General features: G+C 40.5%; 1 protein-coding gene across 3 annotated transcripts in view; it reads right to left on the minus strand.

Annotated features, from left to right (window-relative positions):
- Nucleotides 1–5905: 5905 nt before the first annotated feature.
- APBA1 (amyloid beta precursor protein binding family A member 1) overlaps nt 5906–21244 on the minus strand; it is a 108792-nt gene continuing 93453 nt past the window's right edge. For all 3 annotated transcript variants that reach the window (XM_052777844.1, XM_052777842.1, XM_052777843.1), the window contains 7 exons: nt 20889–20975; nt 20112–20297; nt 16429–16608; nt 15398–15610; nt 11427–11546; nt 10621–10761; nt 5906–9223 (listed from right to left, as the gene is read on the minus strand). In XM_052777844.1, the coding sequence (XP_052633804.1) occupies nt 9152–9223; nt 10621–10761; nt 11427–11546; nt 15398–15610; nt 16429–16608; nt 20112–20297; nt 20889–20975 (999 nt within the window). In that variant the 3' untranslated portion in view covers nt 5906–9151. The remainder of the gene's footprint in view (nt 9224–10620; nt 10762–11426; nt 11547–15397; nt 15611–16428; nt 16609–20111; nt 20298–20888; nt 20976–21244) is intronic.

Raw genomic sequence — 21244 nt, forward strand, 5'->3', positions numbered from 1 at the left:
ATCGGTTACAACATATTGGTAAAATGACTATCAAAAGTGGGCTGTATTGGATTAGATGCCAAAGAAAGAGAAGGGTATATGTAAAGTTTTGAACATGTCAATGGACAACTGCTGTGTTCACTCCAAATGTGTCGATGTGGCTTCAAGACTAAATCAATGAGAGAATATGGCAAGAGACTCGGAGGCAATTGCTTCTGCACCAGGGACCAACTGGTTGGGAAAAGTTTTGATATGTTCGGATTTTCTTTCACGAGGTGGGCGACTAGCCTTCTCTAATAATGCTTGTTGTTATGATTACTGTAATCTATATTGATTCTATCAAACGCTTGGTAGTGAAGCCTGTATTAACGAGTAAGTATACACCCTTAAAACCTGTCCATACACTGGTTATTCCACTTTTTAATTCTAGACCAGAAGGGAATGATGGCTCACAATGAGCGTCAAATTCATCAGACTGCACCCCCTTTTAACTTTGGAGGCAAGAGGTGACTGTACCACCACTCCAAGGAAACCAGTTGAATCATGACTGTGGTCACAGGGTGGATTGTGTGGCAGTACAGTCCCCCATCCCCACCATCCCACCAGCAGGAAACAAAACTTCTCCAGGCAGGGAGAAGGGGAGGGAAAAAAAAAAAACCCTAAACCCTGGAGGCCGCAGGTTGAAATTTGAACTGGCCAGTTGAGAAGCACCAGGTACACTGAGGTGACCTTCCTGGACAATAGGGATTAAATGACCACCTGTCAGATTCAACAGGGGTATAAATAGGGTCCTGCCGGAGGACATGTTGGAATCACTGCAGTCAGGGACTCCCCCTCGGGCTGGGGCACCGCCCGAGGTAACTCCTCGATGGAGAGAGCCCTCAGCTTTTAGATGAGTGATATGCACCTTTTGAGCCATCACTGTAAATCTTGGGGATTCTTAAGTCGGCCATGTAGTATTAATTCTCTTTACATCATTGAGCCTGTGGTTTTATAAAATGTTACCGGACTTCTAACTAACTTTTACTGAAGACTAAAGCTGAGTTTTAACACCTGTTGGATTTGGTTATGTGTGCATCCGTAACAAGATCTGTTCCCTGTCCCAGAGGAGTGTTTCAGAGAGCCGACAGCCAGGTCTATGACGAGGGTGCGCTAACAGTAACCAGTCTCACTTCATATGGAGAACGCACAAGCCAAGGCACTTTATGTCGGGGTACAAGCATATCTGTTCTCTGTGTACCTCATGTAACATGCTGTCGTGGTTTAAACCCAGCCAGCAACTAAGCACCACACACCCGCTCACTCGTTTCCCCCCACCCAGTGGGATGAGGGAGAGAATCGGAAAAAAAAAAGGTAAAACTGGTGGGTTGAGATAAGAACAGTTTAATAGAGCAGAAAGGAAGAAACCAATAATGATAACAATAATAAAATGACAATACTAATAAAAGGATTGGCATATACAAAACTAGTGATGCACAATGCAATTGCTCACCACCTGCCAACCGATGCCCAGTTAGTTCCCGAGCAGCGATCTGCCCCCCACCCCCAACTCCCCCCCCAGTTTATATAATGGGCATGATGTCATATGGTATGGAATATTCCTTTGGCCAGTTTGGGTCAGGTGCCCTGGCTGTGTCCCCTCCCAACTTCTTGTGCCCCTCCAGCCTTCTTGCTGGCTGGGCACAAGAAGCTGAAAAATCCTTGACTGACTTAGTATAAACACTGCTTAGCAGCAACTGAAAACATCGGTGTGTTATCAACATTCTTCTCATACTGAACCCAAAACATAACACTATACTAGCCACTAGGAAGAAAAATTAACTCTATCCCAGCTGAAACCAGGACACATGCCTGCAAAGTCTGTAGCTGAATCAGTGTGTAAAAAATAATGGAATTCCCATATTTCTTGGAGACATATTTCTTGCTCTATTCTGCACCAGGGACTTGACAACCTTACTGGCTATGGACTGGACAGGCAGGTCCTTGCTAACTGCAAGGATTATCTATCATTCAGGACTCTGTTTTGTCCACTAGCACCCAGCCTTTTCAGCCACTACAACCTAATACTGCACTTTCACTGCCATGAATTTATGGCCCGCCCCACACATCTCTCTGACTGGGGTACACTGATCCAGAAAAGATGAAATACTTTCTAGATAGGAAGCAAATTTGTTGCAAAATAATGCTCTCACAGAGTCGTCTTCCAAGTCGTCTTCCAAAAACTTAAGTTTTTTCTATGGGCATTAGAACAGCAACATGGCAAGTTTCAAAAAAAATGAGTTACCCATATACCCAAACAGTGTAGCAAGTTTTAATTTAATTATCTTCAGGCACTGAGAGACACAGTACCATAGCCAGTTTTTCTTAGTCATAATTAGACTCTCAGCAAGAGATAATGTAAAGGACACACCACACAATGCTATTTCAGTAAGTTTAAAGCATGCAAAGATTTCAAGAGCTACAAGGTGTCTAGTGGAACTGTTTTAATCACCACAGTTCCAGTGACAATGCAGCTTGTAGCAACAGAAGAATCATCTTCATTTACTAAAGGGCGGGGTTTATCTGTCAAGGAAGAGATTATGCAAATCTCTTTCATCATCAGAACCACTCCCCCACCAGCAGCTTTTTTTTTTTTTTTTTTTAAACTACCAGCTTTATAAGCTATCATACATTAAAAAGATAAACTTCTTATACCCTTTCCTATTTGCAAATGCAGTCTCATTTCCTGTCCAGGCATCCTTCAGAACTAATGAAAAAGTACCCCTTCATCAACAGTACTCTCTCAACCACAGATGACTTCACCACTTCTCCTGCAACTCTCACCCAATGGAAAAGCCACGAGTTAGGGCAAAGGGAATTTATTAGTGGGTGAGACCCTGCCCTCTTAGTCCCAGACCTTCTCATTCTAGAACCTGGGGGGGCGGACAACACACAACTTGGTGCACTCTGTCATACTGTTTCTCTTCCCTCTGCTGCTAGAGTACATCTCCTGAACTTTCATGGTCTTGCCTGAAGGTGCCTTTCTGGAGAAGAAGCAGGGTACACATCTCCTCACTCAGTGGGGAGATTCACAGAATCCATGGAAGAGGCTTCTGTGTCTGTGTATGTGTATGGGGTGAAACAGGGAGGAAAGGCAGAGTGCACACAGGCTGCGATGGGGTAAAGACAGTAGGAAGAAGCATCAGTGGTTAAGAAGTGGTTAGTGGATGCTTATCATAAGGATAAGCATGAAAGATGGACTTAAAGTGGAAAAAACTGTACCTCATTTCAGCTTACTTCTCTGAAAGTCATTCTTACGTCTTTCCCGTGTTCCCCCTATCCCTGTACAGATGTGCATGCAGACTATCAGCAATGATGCAGTGGTGGGGGGAGAGGGCACAAACCTGTCAGCCAATTGCTTAGGATTCAGAGAGACATTTTTCTGCCATCTTAATTTGCTCATTGGTAAAATCATCCAGTGGGGAAAAATTCAGCACAAAATTGCTGCTGTGAAAGCATGAGAATTAGCATAAATTATAGGTATGTTGCCTGGCTGAGCTAGAATACAAACATTTAAAATAGACACTAGGTTTCAAGGGAGGAGAGACTTCTAGGAAAGCAGTCATGCCAGGTGGTCAGTGGCAGAGAAAATGAGGGTATCCAAAAACATTGTACTGGAAACGGAAAAGAAAGTCCCTTCTAGAGCATTTTACAGAAATGGAAGTAGGTAGGATTGACATTTAAAGCAACAATTAACCTCTTTAAGAATGAAGAACAGCTCCCTTCCCATACGTGCTGCAGTTACTTATTTTGCACTAGGTCTGAGAAGCATCTCAATTAACATGCTGTTAAAATTCTTTGGCTTCCTAAGAATTGCTGCTGCCCTTCCTCAAAAAAGTCAGCACACGGGTTCATCGATAATGTCCTTCTATACATAATTCTGTTTGCTAAACGTATATATACATCTTATTCCTGTACACCAAGTGCATCAATAGCTAACGATTTCCCTAATGAGCTATGACTATTATATACAACTTGCAACCTACAGTCACACTTCATTGTGGAGGCCAATGAAATCACTGTTCAGTGATTTGAGGTATTACAAAATTTTCTTGAAAGAAAACAGCTCCATCACTTCTACTGTCAAACAAAAAGGATGTTCACATGAGAACTTACTGCTGCACTTGTAGACAAAAGCAAGGACACACAAGTGGTGTCACCACCAATACCAAGCGGGGACTGTCTGCAGGCTCCTCTCTTTATCATCCACCAGCTGAATTTATGTTGTGGCTGAGGGATATCCCTGAAGGCCACACTGTACGTGCAGCACAGAGCAGCACAGCATGGGCCTGGGCCTAGTCAAGTTAACTGACATGTGGATCGCCGACTCCTCCAGGTACAATGTCCTTCAGGTCAGGATTGCTACTGTATGCTCCTGCACTGAATATTTATTTAAATCACAGGCACTGTCATTCCCCAAGGAGTATCAGCACCATCTCCCCAGCCTGCGACGCAATACGGGGTGCTGGAACCGGGGTGGGGTCTGCTCGTCCTTCCAGTGTGGGTGCCAACCATTAAAGCACTGGAGGTGAGGGCAAGCAAAATGTCCCCTGTGAAGATGGCAAATCTGTGAGATTTGTATCTGTACTGCCACAGGAAAAGTCAGACTTAGGTTTATCCACTGAAATGCAGAAAAAGTTTGTGATATAGAAATCGGAATGTAAAGCTTTGATGAGAACAGTAATAAACTGGAGGATGGAAGGTGGCATGCAGGGAAACACAGAAAGCAAGCTCAGCCTGTCTGCTGCACTATTTACCAGAGACTGACAATTTCTCCAATCTGTCATTTAAGCAAATAAGGTGAAATACTTAATTCTCACACATTGGCAATATTTGTACTTCATGTTAGGAATAGCTACTCAGTGGCTGAAGGCCCGCATTTGTTCTGAATCAGCTGTGGCATTTGTTTTCATTTCTGTAGTTTCAAAGTACTCTTGACAACCTATGAAGCTCAGAAAATCCTATGAAACCTCACCTGAAGAAATGCTCCTTTGTTGGCTTTTGCTGGTTGATTTTCAAACACCATCATGTTTTTCATAATCCACCTCTCATTATACAAATATTTTTTAACCTTAGCACAGGCAGTTCCAGGATTTATTCTAAGGACAGGCATATTGCAATCCTACTTTTTATTTATTCAAATGGTATTAGGTCTTTAAGAATAAACCGTGCTGATGACCTTTGAAGAAAAACAGTGCTTTCAGAAATGACAGTAAGTGTAAAGAACTTTTAGCAAGGCCTTATTCATGAAAAAAGCATATTTAAAGTTTTTCAGACAATGGAATAATACTTCTGTCACATAAAAGGCATCTTGAAATAACATATTTTTTGAAGATACAAACATGGTGACATTTCACATCGTAAAAACTGGGATGCAACCTTAGATAAGGAATGAGCTTCGTTTAGGAGCACTAGTGTCATTTATTACCTGAAAATAATGCTGTTTTAAAAATAAAGTTAATAGTATTGGTTCACATCTGCAGAAACAAATATAGTATTACTCCAGACTATGTGGCAAAAGAGAAGTTCAGACACCTTCCAAGCATTCATGCATTCAGTATTGGCAAGCCAACCCCCAGATCAGTATGAGCAAACTCTCAGTCTTGTATGAGGTATTTTTGTTTTGTATTTTATTGTTGCAAATCTTACAGACATTAGCGCTCTGTTAAATAAAGGAATGTAGCACAGTAAATACATCACAACAGAACAGCTGGCCAGAAACCCCCCACCCTGCCCCACCCAAACCAAAAAGCCCACTCCCCTCCCCCCTCCCCCCCTGCCCAAATCAAACCACTGCAGCTTCATTACAGAGGTCAGATACCTGTGGCAAAAAACATCAGAGGAATTACATTCAGTAGATGTGCAGTATCAACATTCCAGGCTCACATATATTTATATATATATTTATATTTATATATAGAGATCATTAAATGTTTACAAAGAACAATATTGTTACAAATACAATACTATACTTTTCCCAACGCTTTACAATAATTTCTATTCACCCTCTTTACAGAACAATAGTACAACTTCATAGTCTAGGTACTGCGCTAAATATGTACAAGAGATCTCAACCACATTGCTGTCTTCAGAAACACATTTCATTTAGAAAACAAGGAAAGCAAGCAAACCTGGAAATCCCAACTGAGTCTCAAATTCGAACAAGATTCAAAACAAACGTGTGAAACTTGCCAATAAAAAGAATATAAGGGATGTTTCATCCTTAATGTAAACACTGAAGAGTTAATTAGACTGTATGAAGCAGCAAGGATGAAAAAGAATTCAGGCCTGTCACTGAAGAAGGAATGTAAACCAGCAGTTTGTTCCTTTGAATCTGTTAAAAAATCACATATCTAATCTAACTAACTGCTGGAACAGTCTAGAGAACTGCCAGCTTGCCCTTTCAAGCTCCTTTTTCTTGAAACTCCCTTTACAAAGTAAAATGGTATTGTTTACAAGACTGTTATCAGAAGTGTGCGCATGCTATGGACCTCCCAGTTTGGAAATCTTACGCATACACTGTAATTGGAAAAACTGAGATATTCTGCTAGACTCTGATCCTATGAGCATTCACTTGCTTAATGTTAAGCACATATTTACCATAAACTGTTCAAGCACTCAAGTGCCATAACTTTACAGAATCTTGGCTGCAAGATTTTCAAAGAAACAGTTGTTTCATCTCTAAATACATTTGCATGTTCAGGTCATCATCATTTCCCAGTGAAGTGAGTTAAAGACCCCACCACATGAGCCGGCCAGAACCACAGAAACAAGTGAAGCTGAAGATGTAAACATAGCAGGAACCAGAAGCATGATAACTGTGTCTTCAAGAGTTCACCAAGTTTCCTCAGGCAACTTATGGAAAGGCTGCACTGTATATAATCTTCTAAATTGTACATGGTTATATAGCATATTTACATATATTACTATATATATGGAAAGTTCTGGAAAAAAGTTCAAATGATCATAAACCAGATGTCTACAGTTAAACAATATACCCACAAGTTATTCACTATCTAGTTGCATCAGTCAGGTAGCAGAGGTAAGTACTAACCTGGAATACTAAAACCACTCTCTTGTGCAATCTGCTATTGTGGAGATGTGGATTAAATTATATAACAACAAGTAAAATCAAGTCATCATACATTAATCTCAACACTAAAACATATTCACTTACTACAATAGTTTATGCACCACTTCATTATCTCCCTTATGTATCTACTGCCCACTGAAATACAAAGTTTATTCTCTACCTCTGATCAGCCCATGGATATCCATGATTTCTGAAAGCCAAAAATGGACCTCTGGCAAGAGAGCTGAATGGCTTTCAGCAGTGTTTGCACCAAGTGTGCATATGCATGTACACACACACACATCCACTTCCATGAATCTCCATAGTAATGTCTAGGTATCATTATGGGACTGCAAACAACACTTACGTTGCACAGTCCACCCCACAATAATTGAGAAACAAGAGACTATGACCAACAGCATATTTGCAAAGCAGAAGTAGTGAGTGGCTGTGTGGGGCCTGCTCTTGTTTTGATCTCACTGAGCCTTTCTATCACAATAAAACACAGCAAAAACTGTTTCTTTAAAAGAAACCAATGTATTAGCCTGGACTAAATGCATGGTTCAATTTCAGCATAAACATCAGTATACAGTCCTGATAAAAAGTAACTACAGAGAATGGAGAATTTTCCTCTCACTAGGAAGAAAAACCACTGCTTCTCCCGCCCACCCCACCCCTTAAAAAAACCCCAACCAACCCAGGCCCTTCTTCCCCTTCTGTGTCTAGCATGCAAGTTAGAGGCCAATCAAATCCTAGATTTCACACATCCCTACAGTTTATCATCTTCATACAAGTGCATATAGTACACGCATATCTCCTTTAAGTGCCATACATATGGAAAAAAAATCACAAGTTAAATTACATAACAAAATAAATAAGTTTATTCCCACCTCATCCCTCCCACTGTTATCTATATCATGAACTAAAGAAAAAATCAATAAAATTAGACAGGTCTTTGGACAAAAATATATGTTAAAACTGGCTCAGAGAACAAAATTACTTAGAATAGTCTGTAGATCTCTTATATTCAAACTTCATAAATAGCAAGCACAATTTTAAAAATGTCTATATACATCGGCACACATGGCTGTGTGCACCAAATTCAGAATAAAGAGCCTAGAAAAAGTGTAGCTATTCAGGAAAGCCCCTCACTATTTCTCTTGTAGATATTTAAAGATCTTCCCCCCCTTCTTTAACCTCTAAAACAGGCAAGGGACTATAAAAGACATGTTGCATTTAAAAACAAAGTAGAAGAAAACAAAGAATTAGAAACCTGGGGCAGAGAGGGGGAGGCAGCTGTAAAAAATGCCTCCCGAATTACTTAGCGTAAGTAATGCAAGTGTAACATGTTTCAGCAACTCACAGAGTACCTTTTGGGGTCCTATTACCATGAAGAACTGATGACAAGAGGGGAATTGAAAGGTGTGTATTTGGACAGACCATTTTACAACAGCAGCATTTACTGAGTTTTCATAAGCAGGTAATTCTTCCTGAGGGCAAAACTATCCTTTTGGTATTCTACTTTCCCTACAGACATAAACTTTTAATACTGAGTTCAGTGCCTGTGGGAAAATAGGGCAAGAAAAGCAAAGTCACATGCAGGATATCCAAGAGAACACTTTGCACCCTATAGTTTTATCTGTTTGGTAAAGACATCTTTCATTCAGCAACATTTAACTTACTCAGTTTGTCAAATTACAGCTACAAAAATAAAACTGTTTATGTAGCATGAAGCAGAGTCAATCTTCTTTGTCAGTCCTGCTGTGAATAATGCTGCTGATATTTTCCTGTTTTGCATGTGGAAGTGCATGTAGTTTCACTTGTAAAAAGATGCAACTGAAAGAGTCCCATAGATGTATTTTGTCCCTTCCCAAAATACAGGAAAATAGTAGGGAGAAAAGGAAAAAGGGAGGGAGGAGAGAAAGACAACGTGTTTGTGTCTGTGAAGGAGAGAGAGAGAGAAAGAAATGTCTCTTCAGACACAGAAATGCAGCACTAGAGAGACAAGCACTGGTGAGGAAAAACATCCTCCATGCACATTGTGATGGTGAGGTGTCGGCTTTAGATGTAAACTGGTTGCTCTTGCGCAGTCAACAGCCTGTACATGGCAGCTGGCATAGTCTTCATATGAATCTAGAGGAAATATGGCAAGTTAATCGATGTTCCTAATATGCATACTACAACAAAGCATTGGCGAAGGAACTAGCTAAGGTCATACAGGACAGAAGGGAAAGGTAAAACCTGAGAATTTTCATACCCTTATTAAAGTATTGCAGGTGGTGACTTTATGAAACAGTATGTTTAGTATCAATGAACCATCTAAAGTTGTGCACACTTCATATTTTCAGATTAGGGTTCTTCTAAAACATAGGAGAACTACGGGTAAATAATACAAGAAACGGTGTGCTGGCTTGCTCTCACTTCCACTTTTTAGATTTGAATAGCAACAGGCTAATAGAAGGAGAATCACAGAATTATGGAACAGTTTGAGTTGGAACGGACCTTTGAAGACCATCTAGTCCAAACCACCCTGCCACAGGCAGGGACATCTTTCACTAGATCACGTTGCTCAAAGCCCTGTCCAACCTGACTTCAAACACTTTCAGGGATGGAGCAACCAAAACCTCTCTGGGCAACCTGTTCCAGTGTCTCACCAGCCTCATCATAAAAAATTTCTTCCTTATGTCCAATCTAAATCTACCCTCTCAGTTTAAAACCACTGCCCATTGTCCTGTCACTACAGGCCCTGGTAAAAAGTCTCTCTCCATCTTTCTTATAAGATCCCTCTTATATATTGAAAGGCTGCAATAAGGTGTCCCTGGAACCTTCTCTTCTCCAAGCTGAACAACCCCAACTCTCTCAGTCTGTCCTCGTAGGAGAGGTGCTCCAGCCCTCTCTGATCATTTTCACGGCCCTCCTCTGGACTTGCTCCAGCAGGTTCATGTCATTCTTGTGCTGAGGACCCAGAACTGGACACAGTACTCCAGGTGGGGTCTCACCAGAGCAGAGTAGAGGGGCAGAATCACCTCCCTTGACCTGCTGGCCATGCTTCTTTTGATGCAGCCCAGGATGCGGTTGGCTTTCTGGGCTGTGAGTGAACACTGCTGGCTCATGACCAATTTTTCATCCACCAGTACGCCCTAGTCCTTCTCTGCAGGGCTGCTCTCAATCCCTTCATCCCCCAGTCTGTACTGATGCCGGAGATTGCCCTGGCCCAGGTGCGGGACCTTGCACTTAGCCTTGTTCAACTTTATGAGGTTCACATGGGCCTACTCCTCAAGCCTGTCAAAGTCCCTCTAATGGCATCCCTTTCCTCAAGCTGATCAACTGCACCACTCAGCTTGGTGTCATCTGCAAACTTGCTGAAGGTGCACTCAATCCTACTGTCTATGTCATTGATGAAGATATTAAAAAGTATTGGTCCCAGTATGGTCCCTTGAGGGACACCACTTGTGACTGGTTTCCACGAGTTGTTACAGGTAACAGCCATGAACTATGTTATATTGCCTAGACACATTGTCTGCTCTTACCTCACCAACAGCATTTGAGAGAATGTGAACAATTTTCTCATGGGGTGTTGCTACAACACTCTGTCCATTGATTTCAATGATCCGATGGCCGACACGCACACCTCCTCGCTCTGCTATACCTCCTCTCATAAGGCTACAGATCTGGAAGGGAAAGGACAAATTTATCAGGGTCTGGATAAGGAACAGAGACTTTAGATTACCCATTTTTGCCTGGAACCTGTAAATCAGCATTTAAACACAGAGGCTTGCAACAAATTCTAAAATGTAATCAATCACCAATTCAAAGCAGAATTTGTTAGTGACAAATAACTACTGGATATTCTCTTCCAAGAGCAGAACAAACTGTCAGAAAGGGCTATTTGTGTTGTACTTCACATGTGCTGTGGTTTGGAAATTGAAGAGTGTATGAAGGACCACAGTTTAACAATGTTCAGGATGCAGATGCCTTACAACAAAAGAGGATCAAGGACAGTCTTTTTCTTTTGAGATCATGCAATGGTTTGGTTAGAGACATGAATGATGCAGACTGAAAGCAGCCTTTGCTACAGATTTTTGTTTTTCTAACCTAACACAGCTTTTCTGTTCCTCTGGCTGACTCTGAATTTGTGAAGTAAGTAGAGTCAAAGACAAAAAATGACTCTGATTAACTCAGCTTTCATATCTTAGACTTAACACATGTGCAAAGTCCTGCTTGCTGTAAGGGAGAAAATGGCAGCTTCCCTCTTCCCACAGTGAAACTTACCCACAAATGGATAAGAAGTTTCATGTATGCTAAAGCTTAACCAGAGAGTGTGGAAGTTACTTACAATCCCATTCTGCACACTGAAGCCCAACTGATATCTGAGGTCCGGTCTCCTGATCAAGACTGTGGTTACTGGAGGACACCTAACTATGTTCAGTTTAACCCGGGCCTGGTTTTTCAAACCCTGTGAAAAGAAATCACCATGAAAAATGCTGCCAAAGACAGAGTGAAACATTTAATATAAGCACTGGGGGGGGAGAGAGCATTAAAATATTGACATGGGAACAGCTCTGAATAAACAGCTCTTTGTATGCATTGTAAGAGAATCTGATCACTGAATGCCAGACACAAGCATCAGAATATGTAGTGAAATGAGTGATAAAATACCAAAATACCAAATTTTTCTTGCCAAGAAGCTGACACAGTTGTTTTAAAAAACCTAGCTTCCTGTCTGCTATTTCTTCATTTGATAACACAAACCATGTATAAAAAGAATATTGAACAGGTCTATGCAGCTCAACAAAAAAGCCAATGACTGTGGATGGGAAATAAAATTTTAAATAAGTAGCTAAGATAGTTACAAATAAGTAGCTTCCCTAATGGGATATATTAAATTCTGTCAAGCAAACGGCAGGTCCTGCTCATAGCATGCTTCTATAAGCAGTGCTCCTAATTCCCCTTCTTCCTCTCTTCTAAAAGAGTTACATCACATTCATCATTAACTCCTTGTTACCAGAAGAAAACTGAAGGAGGAAAATTTATTTTTACTGTCAGGGTGGTAAAACACTGGAACAGATTACCCAGAGAGGTTGTGGAGTGTGGATCCAACCCTGGAGTTATTGAAACCCTCGTAGTTACTGCCCTAAACAACCTGCTGTACTTTAAACCAAAGTGTTGGTCTGGATCAGCTTCTGCAGTGACTGCCAGCTTCCGAGACTCTGTGATTGTATGGCTTGACGAAAACTCAAATGTAAAAACGCAGATAACTGCAATCTGACCCCTTGTACAACTTCAAGTATTCAGAGCTCTTAGAGATTGATAAGGTACTTTTCTGAAACACTTCATTCACACAAAGGATTAGCCATAAATAAATACATAAATAAAATCCACATCAAGAAAGAAATGCTTTATAAAGAATACAGCAACTTCCACCTTACTTAATACAACATCTACCAATTCCAGTACCTACTTCAGAATTCCTTTTATATGTACAGTTGAAATCTGGATCCCACTGCAACTAACAGGTGTCTGACACTGACTTCGAAAGGTTAATTCTGAAAAATAATTCCTACTATAGCTAAGGTAATACACTGAAGTCTTTGTATCCAGTTTACTGCTGCTGATTCTGTTGAGCTAAACTCCAGCTTCAGCAGTGACTTGAATAACTAGACTGACATCCTGCCAGGGCGAACTGCCTTAGAGTCTGTTTTCTTGTCAGTGCCTTAAACTGGATACAATCATCACATGGGAAACAGCTGCCATCACTTCCACACAGTGCTGAGCTCAGCTTGGCTCATTATTGAAAGTGGCTCCAAGAGAAGGGGCATGTGAACGTAAAATGACAAAGCACATGGCTGTGGAAACTGCCTCTACTCCACTCTCAGCAGAAAGAAGGTTTGAACTCCATCTCTTGCATGTCTATGGACTCCTGCACTCTGGAGGAGTTAGCAGCACACCATACATGCTCAAGGGCCATTCATCTTCTATACAAAGGTCTTCACAAAACACACATTGTAGAAGACAGGGACTAATCAACCTGTACTAAGCTGTGGGTACGATATTTACTCAAAAGTCTGAGGGGCTTTTGCCTCAGCGTTCTAAATCCAGCAGGGTAGGAATCATGCAGAGTACTGGAGATGCACATTTCTATGAGGAATTTAGGTGTTTACCTTCAGTTATCTGAGTTCACTTAGGTTAAATGCCCTCAACAGAGTTGATATCATTGTGCTTTTACTTCCCTGACGAATGTGCAAGTTATTTATATGTGTTCCTTGAAAAAAAAAAGTAACGTGTACACCAACAAATAATCTTCTAATTTGACAGAAAGCACATATATTTCAAAAGTGGCTAATTTCCAGTATTATGCAGACTGGTAATATATGCTGACTGGCAACAAAACAATTGCATCATTTGATCAACTTATTTGCTTATCTAGTCCCTGAGTCTGCTTCTGATAGTAGCCAGCACCAGATGCTTCTGAAAAAGATACAAGTAGCGTAATACAATTAGGGAATAACCACCACATATGGAAAGCTTCTGAACTTTGTCAGTTTCCGATTGGGTTATGGTCAATTAGTAGCAGAGATTACATCCATAATACTGAAATTATCTTATCTGAAGTGCTTGCAAGATATTCTTCTTATCTACACAATATTCTCATCTTTTCATACGAGTCTTTACAGCATGCTAAAGAAATCTGAAATCCTGAGATATTTCTGCCACATCTAAATATGTGCTTAGATCATGCAGTGGTATATATATGTGTTATCAGAAGCACTATATGAACAGCTCCAGATGTATGGTTATGAAGACCTGCAAACATACAGACTGTCTTCTCTTTAGAAAGACAAAATAAATGGCTAGCAGTTACTATGGCAACAGCAGTATCAGTGAGGAAGAGAAAGGTCTGCAGAAGCTGGAAACAGCAAAGCTGGTTGTTTCTGTTTTGAGAAAGTACAGATAAGCACAACGAAACTCTACCTGAAAAGGCTCTGAATCACAGAAGTGTAACGCATCAGATTTAGAAATAAAACTGATGTGGGATAGGAAACAAGTATAGCTAACACAAAAAGCCTAAATTTGCAGGGAGTTTTGTTCCACTGAAGGTGGCACAAAGATACTTAATATGATTTTTTTTTTCCTTCCTTCACAAATCTAAGACTGTTTTTGCCATGTTTTTAGTATGCTACACTTCCAGGCTATCATTTCTATTCACTGAATCTAAAATGGCTGGTTCAGTGACGTATGCATCTATTACTCATCAGAATTCAGCATTAACATTTTTGGAAACCAGAATGGGAAATCTTTATAGCAAATCTTAGTTCAAGTATTAAGAAACTAATCCATGGACAAAAAATAAAAGTTTACTTTGTAAATTTTTAAAATTTTCTATATTTACTTTGTGAATGCAAAATTTACTTTGCAATTTAAAAAAGTACAACATGCAAAAAAACATATTACATATACAACTTGTTACCAGAAAGTTGCCTAAACAAATAAGTAAGTTTAACAGGCATATTCCTAGAAATCAGAGAAGAATTTCTGTATAGTACACCACCAGCATTACACTACGTGTCTACATGTTATGATCTACAGGAGCTCCGTGGCGTTATTTCAATAAATAACAAAGTCCATATAGCTTCACCTCAAACATTCCCTAGTAATGCATCTTTCCAGCTCTTGAAACTTTGATGTTTAAATACTTACTCCCTTGTATGCTACAGCTACCCCAGTCACTGTTCAGTTCCAGTTGACCTGCATGCTTTTTGCAGTCACATACTTTCCTGACAACCAGAAGAAAGCTCTTCTAATTATAATATCCCATCTAGCCAAGTGAAGAGAAGCATCATACTTTCAAATAACTCGGGCAAAGTTTCTACAGAGGATTTTAATTCAAAGTTTAAATGTTTTAAAAATAGTTATAAACAACAACAACAAAAGCATCAGCTCTATTTCAGCCAGATACTAGGAGGCATTTAAACAGCTAATATGGCCTAGGACAATATGAGGTACCTGTGCCTCCATTTGTCACATAAAATTTTAAGTGTATATCTGGTAATATCTTCCTTCTGAACAAAATATTCTCTTGTAGAGTGAAGTTCTGCACAGAGTCCTTGTCGATACAGGGTAAATGGCACAGCTCACTTTCTGGGAGTCAGAAAATTGGTGTAGCATAATTCCCACTGTAGTTTAAAAATGATGAATTGGAAAGTGCTATACAAACATTTGGTAAGAATTTACTTAAGAATTCTACTTTCTGCTCACCTACTATGTAACATTTTTAAAATGTGTAATTTCCAGAAACATCCTCCGTACCTTTATAATGCTCTGACATGTTGAGAGTGGTAAACCAACCAAACTGGTCCCATTGATTGACATGATCTGGTCCCCTATGTTCAGTTTTCCAGACTTCTCTGCTGGTCCTCCATGCATCATGTTGGCTATGATAACTGTAGGCAAAATGGATCCCCAGCCAGACTCCACAATTACTACACCTAGGATTTCTCCCTTTTGCTTTTCAATGTAAACCTGTATCATAAGAAAAAGTTTCAAAAAAAAAAAGCTTCTTCACATGTATGGAACTAACACCACCACCCTCTCCCTGCCCCCCGCCAAAACATTCATATAACCAACAAACATATACCCCTCCTTATTTGCAACCTGCCTTCCTAATTCAAAGGCAAACCAAAATAGAGTACACATTTTACTATGTTTCATTTGTATTCAAACATGAAATAATCAGCACTACATAATATAGATTTCGCTTAGTGTGAAATACTCCTCACAACGTATTTCTGCACATCAGCAGAGGAAATTGGAGTGGAAGAAACCCTGGTGCCATGGGCTTTGGCGGACAAAGGTAAACAGGAAGAGATTGCAAGAGTTTATGACTGAGGACTGGAAAACCACTATCTGTGTGTTCCAGTGGTGCACTGATTCATCTTATTAACCAAGCTGCAAATCCTTTCAGCAAATATAATTCTTTAAAGTCTGGAATCAGCCATTTTCACAAACACCTGTGCCTTTATAAATTTTATAGTGTTTATTGTAATCTGTTAAATTGTACTAATCTGTTAATCTGTTTTAAATTCATTTTCAAACATGTTTGAAAACTGTTTGGTGAAAAGAACACAAACAGATGGTAAATCACTTCACTGCTGATAAATTTGGCGTTCACTGTTTGCCTTTGAAACAGAACAGATGACAGGGTGTCCTACTTGGGAGAACATTCTAGACTCACTGAGGTCATTTACAGGAAGTATTAATGGTTTTCTGATTTCTGCCAGCATGGGCCTGCAACTGGTACAGAGCAGCTTAATGCTGTTATGGAAAAAAAAGAGACGTACATCTTTGCAGTTTTCAGATTTGGAGAAGTGAATCAGATCATCATTGTACATGTCCTGGGTATTGAGCAAGTCACTATATTCCTTCTGGCTAAGGTCTTCTGGGTTGATTCCATTTGCCCTCAGAAATTCCTGGTAGGCCACACTAAATGCTTGACCTATGGACTGTGCAATCAGCTGTGCCTGTAGCAGTTCCCAGAGAAGACAAAAGAAAAAAGTGAAACATTCTGATGGACTTGTCCACTGACACTTTCTCTGTTACAATCACACTGCAAAATGGATCATCACGTCGATGAACCTACAAGTTACCGCAATCCAGTTTAAAAAATACTTGTGCATTGAAAATTAATTTAAAAGACCCACAAAACGTCAACACATTCACCTGTGCCATGAATCCACCTTGGTAAGCAATTATAAATGAGAAATACAAATAAAGCCATCCTTTCACAGGTAAGAACTGCTAATATAAATGTAAAGGTATACCCGTTGCAGTGACTGTAGCTCGCACCTACAACTGTTCCCACATGTGCAGCTCCTAGATGGCTCTCCCTCCTAGCAGAGGCAATGCCATTCTCTGACAAGCCAGCAGTGAAAATGAAAATGTCTACTAGAAAACACACAACCACATTTAAGAGACTGTTTCCTCCTTTTCTCACCCTCCCTTAAAACCATCATGTCTATATTGGCTGCTCCTACCTCAGTCTCAGATGAAACAGGAAAAGGGTAGCAACTGGTGACTGGATCCAGGCCTTGAAGTGACTGGAAATGGTCACACCCATCTCCTTCTCCACCCTGCTACCTCCATCAACCTTTCTCCCCTACATTTCTTGTTTCACTCCCTCCAACTTCCATGACTCTGCCAGTTCCCTGCCTCTTTCCTTCTCAGCCTGTCCTTTGTGTGTACCCTTTTGCACCTGCAGCTTCCCATAGCCTTCTCTACACCTAAAGCCACCAAATGTGCCACTCAGTACAATGCATTGCTCCCACCATAAGGTGTTCTACATCTGCAGCAATGGGGCAGAAACTGGGTGCAAGGCAGACATGGGGAAAGCTCTGCATCATGCAAGGTGGGGGATGCAGCTGGAAACAGACCAGAGGGATGCCTCCCTTTGAGGCAGTGATCATAGTTACTATAAGAGAGGTCACGGACAGGAGAGGAAAGCAGCACAGCATGGTGCAGAGTAGTGCTGTACATAATTGCAGTGACACATGCAGTAAGCACTGTGTAGTGCACAGGAGTTGGCCATGATGTGTGCTGAAACAGTCCCTTGGAGCACAGTGCTGGCTGTGGAGAAGGGAGAGAAGAGGAGAGCTCCACAGCTGACAAGGTAGGCCTGGGGGAGTGCTGGAGGTGAATTAATACTGCTGAGGTGTATTTTTATACAGCCTACCAGCTGCACTTGAAGTCCAGTTTGGTCCCTAACAAAGGAAAGGTTCCCAACCCTGAAATAACAAGTTGATTGTATCTTAAAACAACTCAAGGTAGCACTAAAGCTGCTGCTGAGAATAGCATGATTGCTGGTGCTGAAAAGGCCAATATCTCAACTGTCAGTATTTTACCAATGCTTGGATCAACCTGGTTTTGACAGCAAGAACAGGACAGCAAGAAAATGGGAAAACTACACCTCCATAGCTCAGTAACCTAAGTGAGGAGTTAAATGCAGACTTTACATTCATACACATGTATCTTCTCTCCAGTTAAAGATCAACTCCCATTTAGACATACAGCATTTGGACACATCACTACAGTTCAGCTCATTTGAAGATCCAGCTCTACAGTTGAAAATCTGGTGCTGTGCTCCTTAGATAATGACTTTTCCAAGCAGAGACACATTCTGGCCAACACCCGCTTGAGGGCTTACAGCTTCTGTGTCAGTTACTGAGTAAATTTCCAGAAGAAGAAAAGGTGACAATGATACATACATGAGTTTTATGATACAAACAGGCTGTACTACTCCACTGGATGTACAAGATCTTTGAAGCTGCCATCTCCTTGCTGCTAACAGGTGCTACACTGTTTCCATTCTCCTTCTTAGTCATTTGGGTATTTGAGATAAATTTTGCAAGCTTTTTGTGAACTAACAACTATGACAAAGGAGAGCTGATATATAATCTCCTGCAATTTCTCAGCATATTTTCACATCACTGAGCAATGCTTTTATTGGATCTACAGGCCTATACCTTCCAGGCCAATATCTAGTGACACAGAGAGGATCACATCTGACACAAAGATGGGCTGATCCAAACAAACCACAGAAAGTAACATCAGTGATCCCCAAAAGGAAGCATAGATTCCAGCTAGCCAAAGTATTAATAGCAGCCTGGGAAACAATCCAGGAGGTCTGGATCTTAGTCAGACCACCACATGCTGAAGGAAAATAAGACCCAGCCTCTGGCATGTGACAGTTTGGTTTTTGCTTTTTCAACTGGCTAGTAAGAGAGCTAGCAGAGTCCAAACTTGTGACAAGAAATACAGAAGCAGCGGCATCAAAGCGGGCAGCGTATGAAGTGATATTAAGCCAAAAAAACATTTGCTACTCTTTCCATTTTCGCACCAGTTTCTTGAAAGGCTTTGCAAAACTGGCTTACATGGGTTTTGGGGGAAAAAACATCCACAATTTTTTATGCTTTCTGTCAAAATTTGGGTAGTGGATTACTTCTATCAGTGCTCTTGTCCTTAGTTTTTAACCTCAGCAGTGGGTCATATATGTACATTCACCTGCAACCAGATAATTTAACCAGACATGGGTTTAGAACAGATTCTTCGTTACATAAAATCAGCTGCTTATTCAAGAAAACCTTCCCATCTCAGAGCCCTTGCTGATACACTGTGGAGTGGAATACATATGAGTATTTTATAAGAAACTGATATTTTCACCTTACTTGTCTTAAGTGATACTCTGCTATTTAGAGGGCTTAGAACTGAGATTTTTTATTTTCCGAAATTATTAGGGCTAACTTGATTATGATCCTGACAACTACATATCTACCCACTTCAATCTGGTATGTTTGATTTTACCTTTCAGTTTACTGAGCTTTAAAAAGTGCATAAAATCAGTAAATTATGCACATTGATTGTGAACACAGGATATCAAGTCCCATATAAGGTAACTTAGTAACCTGCGCCATAGACTAAAATTTACTCAGCTGTGTCTCTATTCAGCATACTTTGGGATTGCCAGAATTACCAACTTTCTTTGCTGGCTTTTTGACATGATGTCAGCAACTATTCCCCAACACAAGTCTCCTCCTCCCCCTTCTCCTCCTCAACCACCCCCCCCCCCCCCCCAAAACCCAACCACCTTTTTAGTATATATCAATGATTGATCCTTGATGCAAGACTTGGGATTAGAATTTCCCTAGGAAAATAAGGATCTCTGATAGACTTTCACATTCACATGCAGAATCTGAGCCGGTATTCGTAAGCTGTGGCAACTGGACCCTCTTCTCCTTCTTACTGGAAGGCATTGAAGGAGCTTAAAAATGGGAAGAATTTCTATAAACACCAGTTTTGTGAGTAAAATGTCGGGTCCAAACATGCAAACAGAAGGCAAGTTCCTCTGCTTAGATGAAATATTTGGTTGCAGTTAAAGAACAAACAGGACCACTTGCAATGGACTTCAAGCCTACCAAAATGTGTTTACATTTCCACCCCTAGAAAATTACAAAACAGAATAATTCCTTACATCCTCAGACTCAAAGACATGGCAAATCATTTTGTACTGTCTCTTTCCATCTTGGGAAGGATGAGATGCTTCTATATTATCCTGGGAGTTAGACCGTGGCATTCGCCTACGAGCCATCAAAACAACTATATTTCCTATATCTGCAATGTAAGAAATGGTCCGCAGGGGATGATCCATCATGGTTTCCTGGGGAATACAAAAAAACAACATGAGCAGCTGTTTCAATGAAGTTCTTATTGCACACCTAGTATTATGAAAACAAACAAATGGCAATATAAGACCTTTGTTACACAAAGTCTGTAATACCTGTCATGCATGAGGGGAGATGCCAATAGAAACAAGAGCTCCACTTTCCAAAAGTAAAGCAAAGAGCAAGTTTTACAAGTTAAAACTGTGTTTTCTGAGGAAAAGCACATAAAGACCTCAGTATCAGAACCTGAATATGCTGGCCATGTATGTGCAAAGGACTATGAACTTCGAATTACCACAACCAAACATTTTGGGCTACTCTGGGCACAATCAATACTTGATGCATCGTGGCTCATAAGAAATGAGCTGACTGCAATCAGTTTACCTGCAAATTCTAATCATTTCTAGTCAGACACACCAGAGTAATTGCATGAATGACACGGTTCTTGAGCATGGATTTCTTACAAGGAAATCCTGGAGGGAAATAAAAGAGCCAGCACTTTTTGAAGGACAAATTTTGGCAGGTAGGTGAAAGTGTATTTCAGTAGCCTACTACCACAATACTGACAAAGGCATCTTTGTCTATACCTGTGTGTCTGCATTCAGTACTTTTATTCTCTGTGTAGAAATGAAGAGGTCCACTTCAGTCATGGGTTGAGATTCACCTTCTGGAGCCTGCAAATAAATGGCTTAGAGTCAAACAAACAAATTAGGTACCTTACTTACTAATAATGTTAACTCACGAACAGGGGCGCACTAAGACACAGTCACCAGAACAGCAATGCAAGATAGAGTATTAGACTGCAGAAGGTAAAGATAAACACAAAGATATGGAAACTATATACATATATGTGAAAGTGAATTGGATAGTCTCTGAAAAATTGTTAACCCAATAAAAGCTTCCCTGATATTTTTCCTGATTCAGTAAAATTATACCTGACTGC

This window comes from Harpia harpyja, chromosome Z (genome assembly GCF_026419915.1).
Source record: "Harpia harpyja isolate bHarHar1 chromosome Z, bHarHar1 primary haplotype, whole genome shotgun sequence".
NCBI lineage: Eukaryota > Metazoa > Chordata > Aves > Accipitriformes > Accipitridae > Harpia > Harpia harpyja.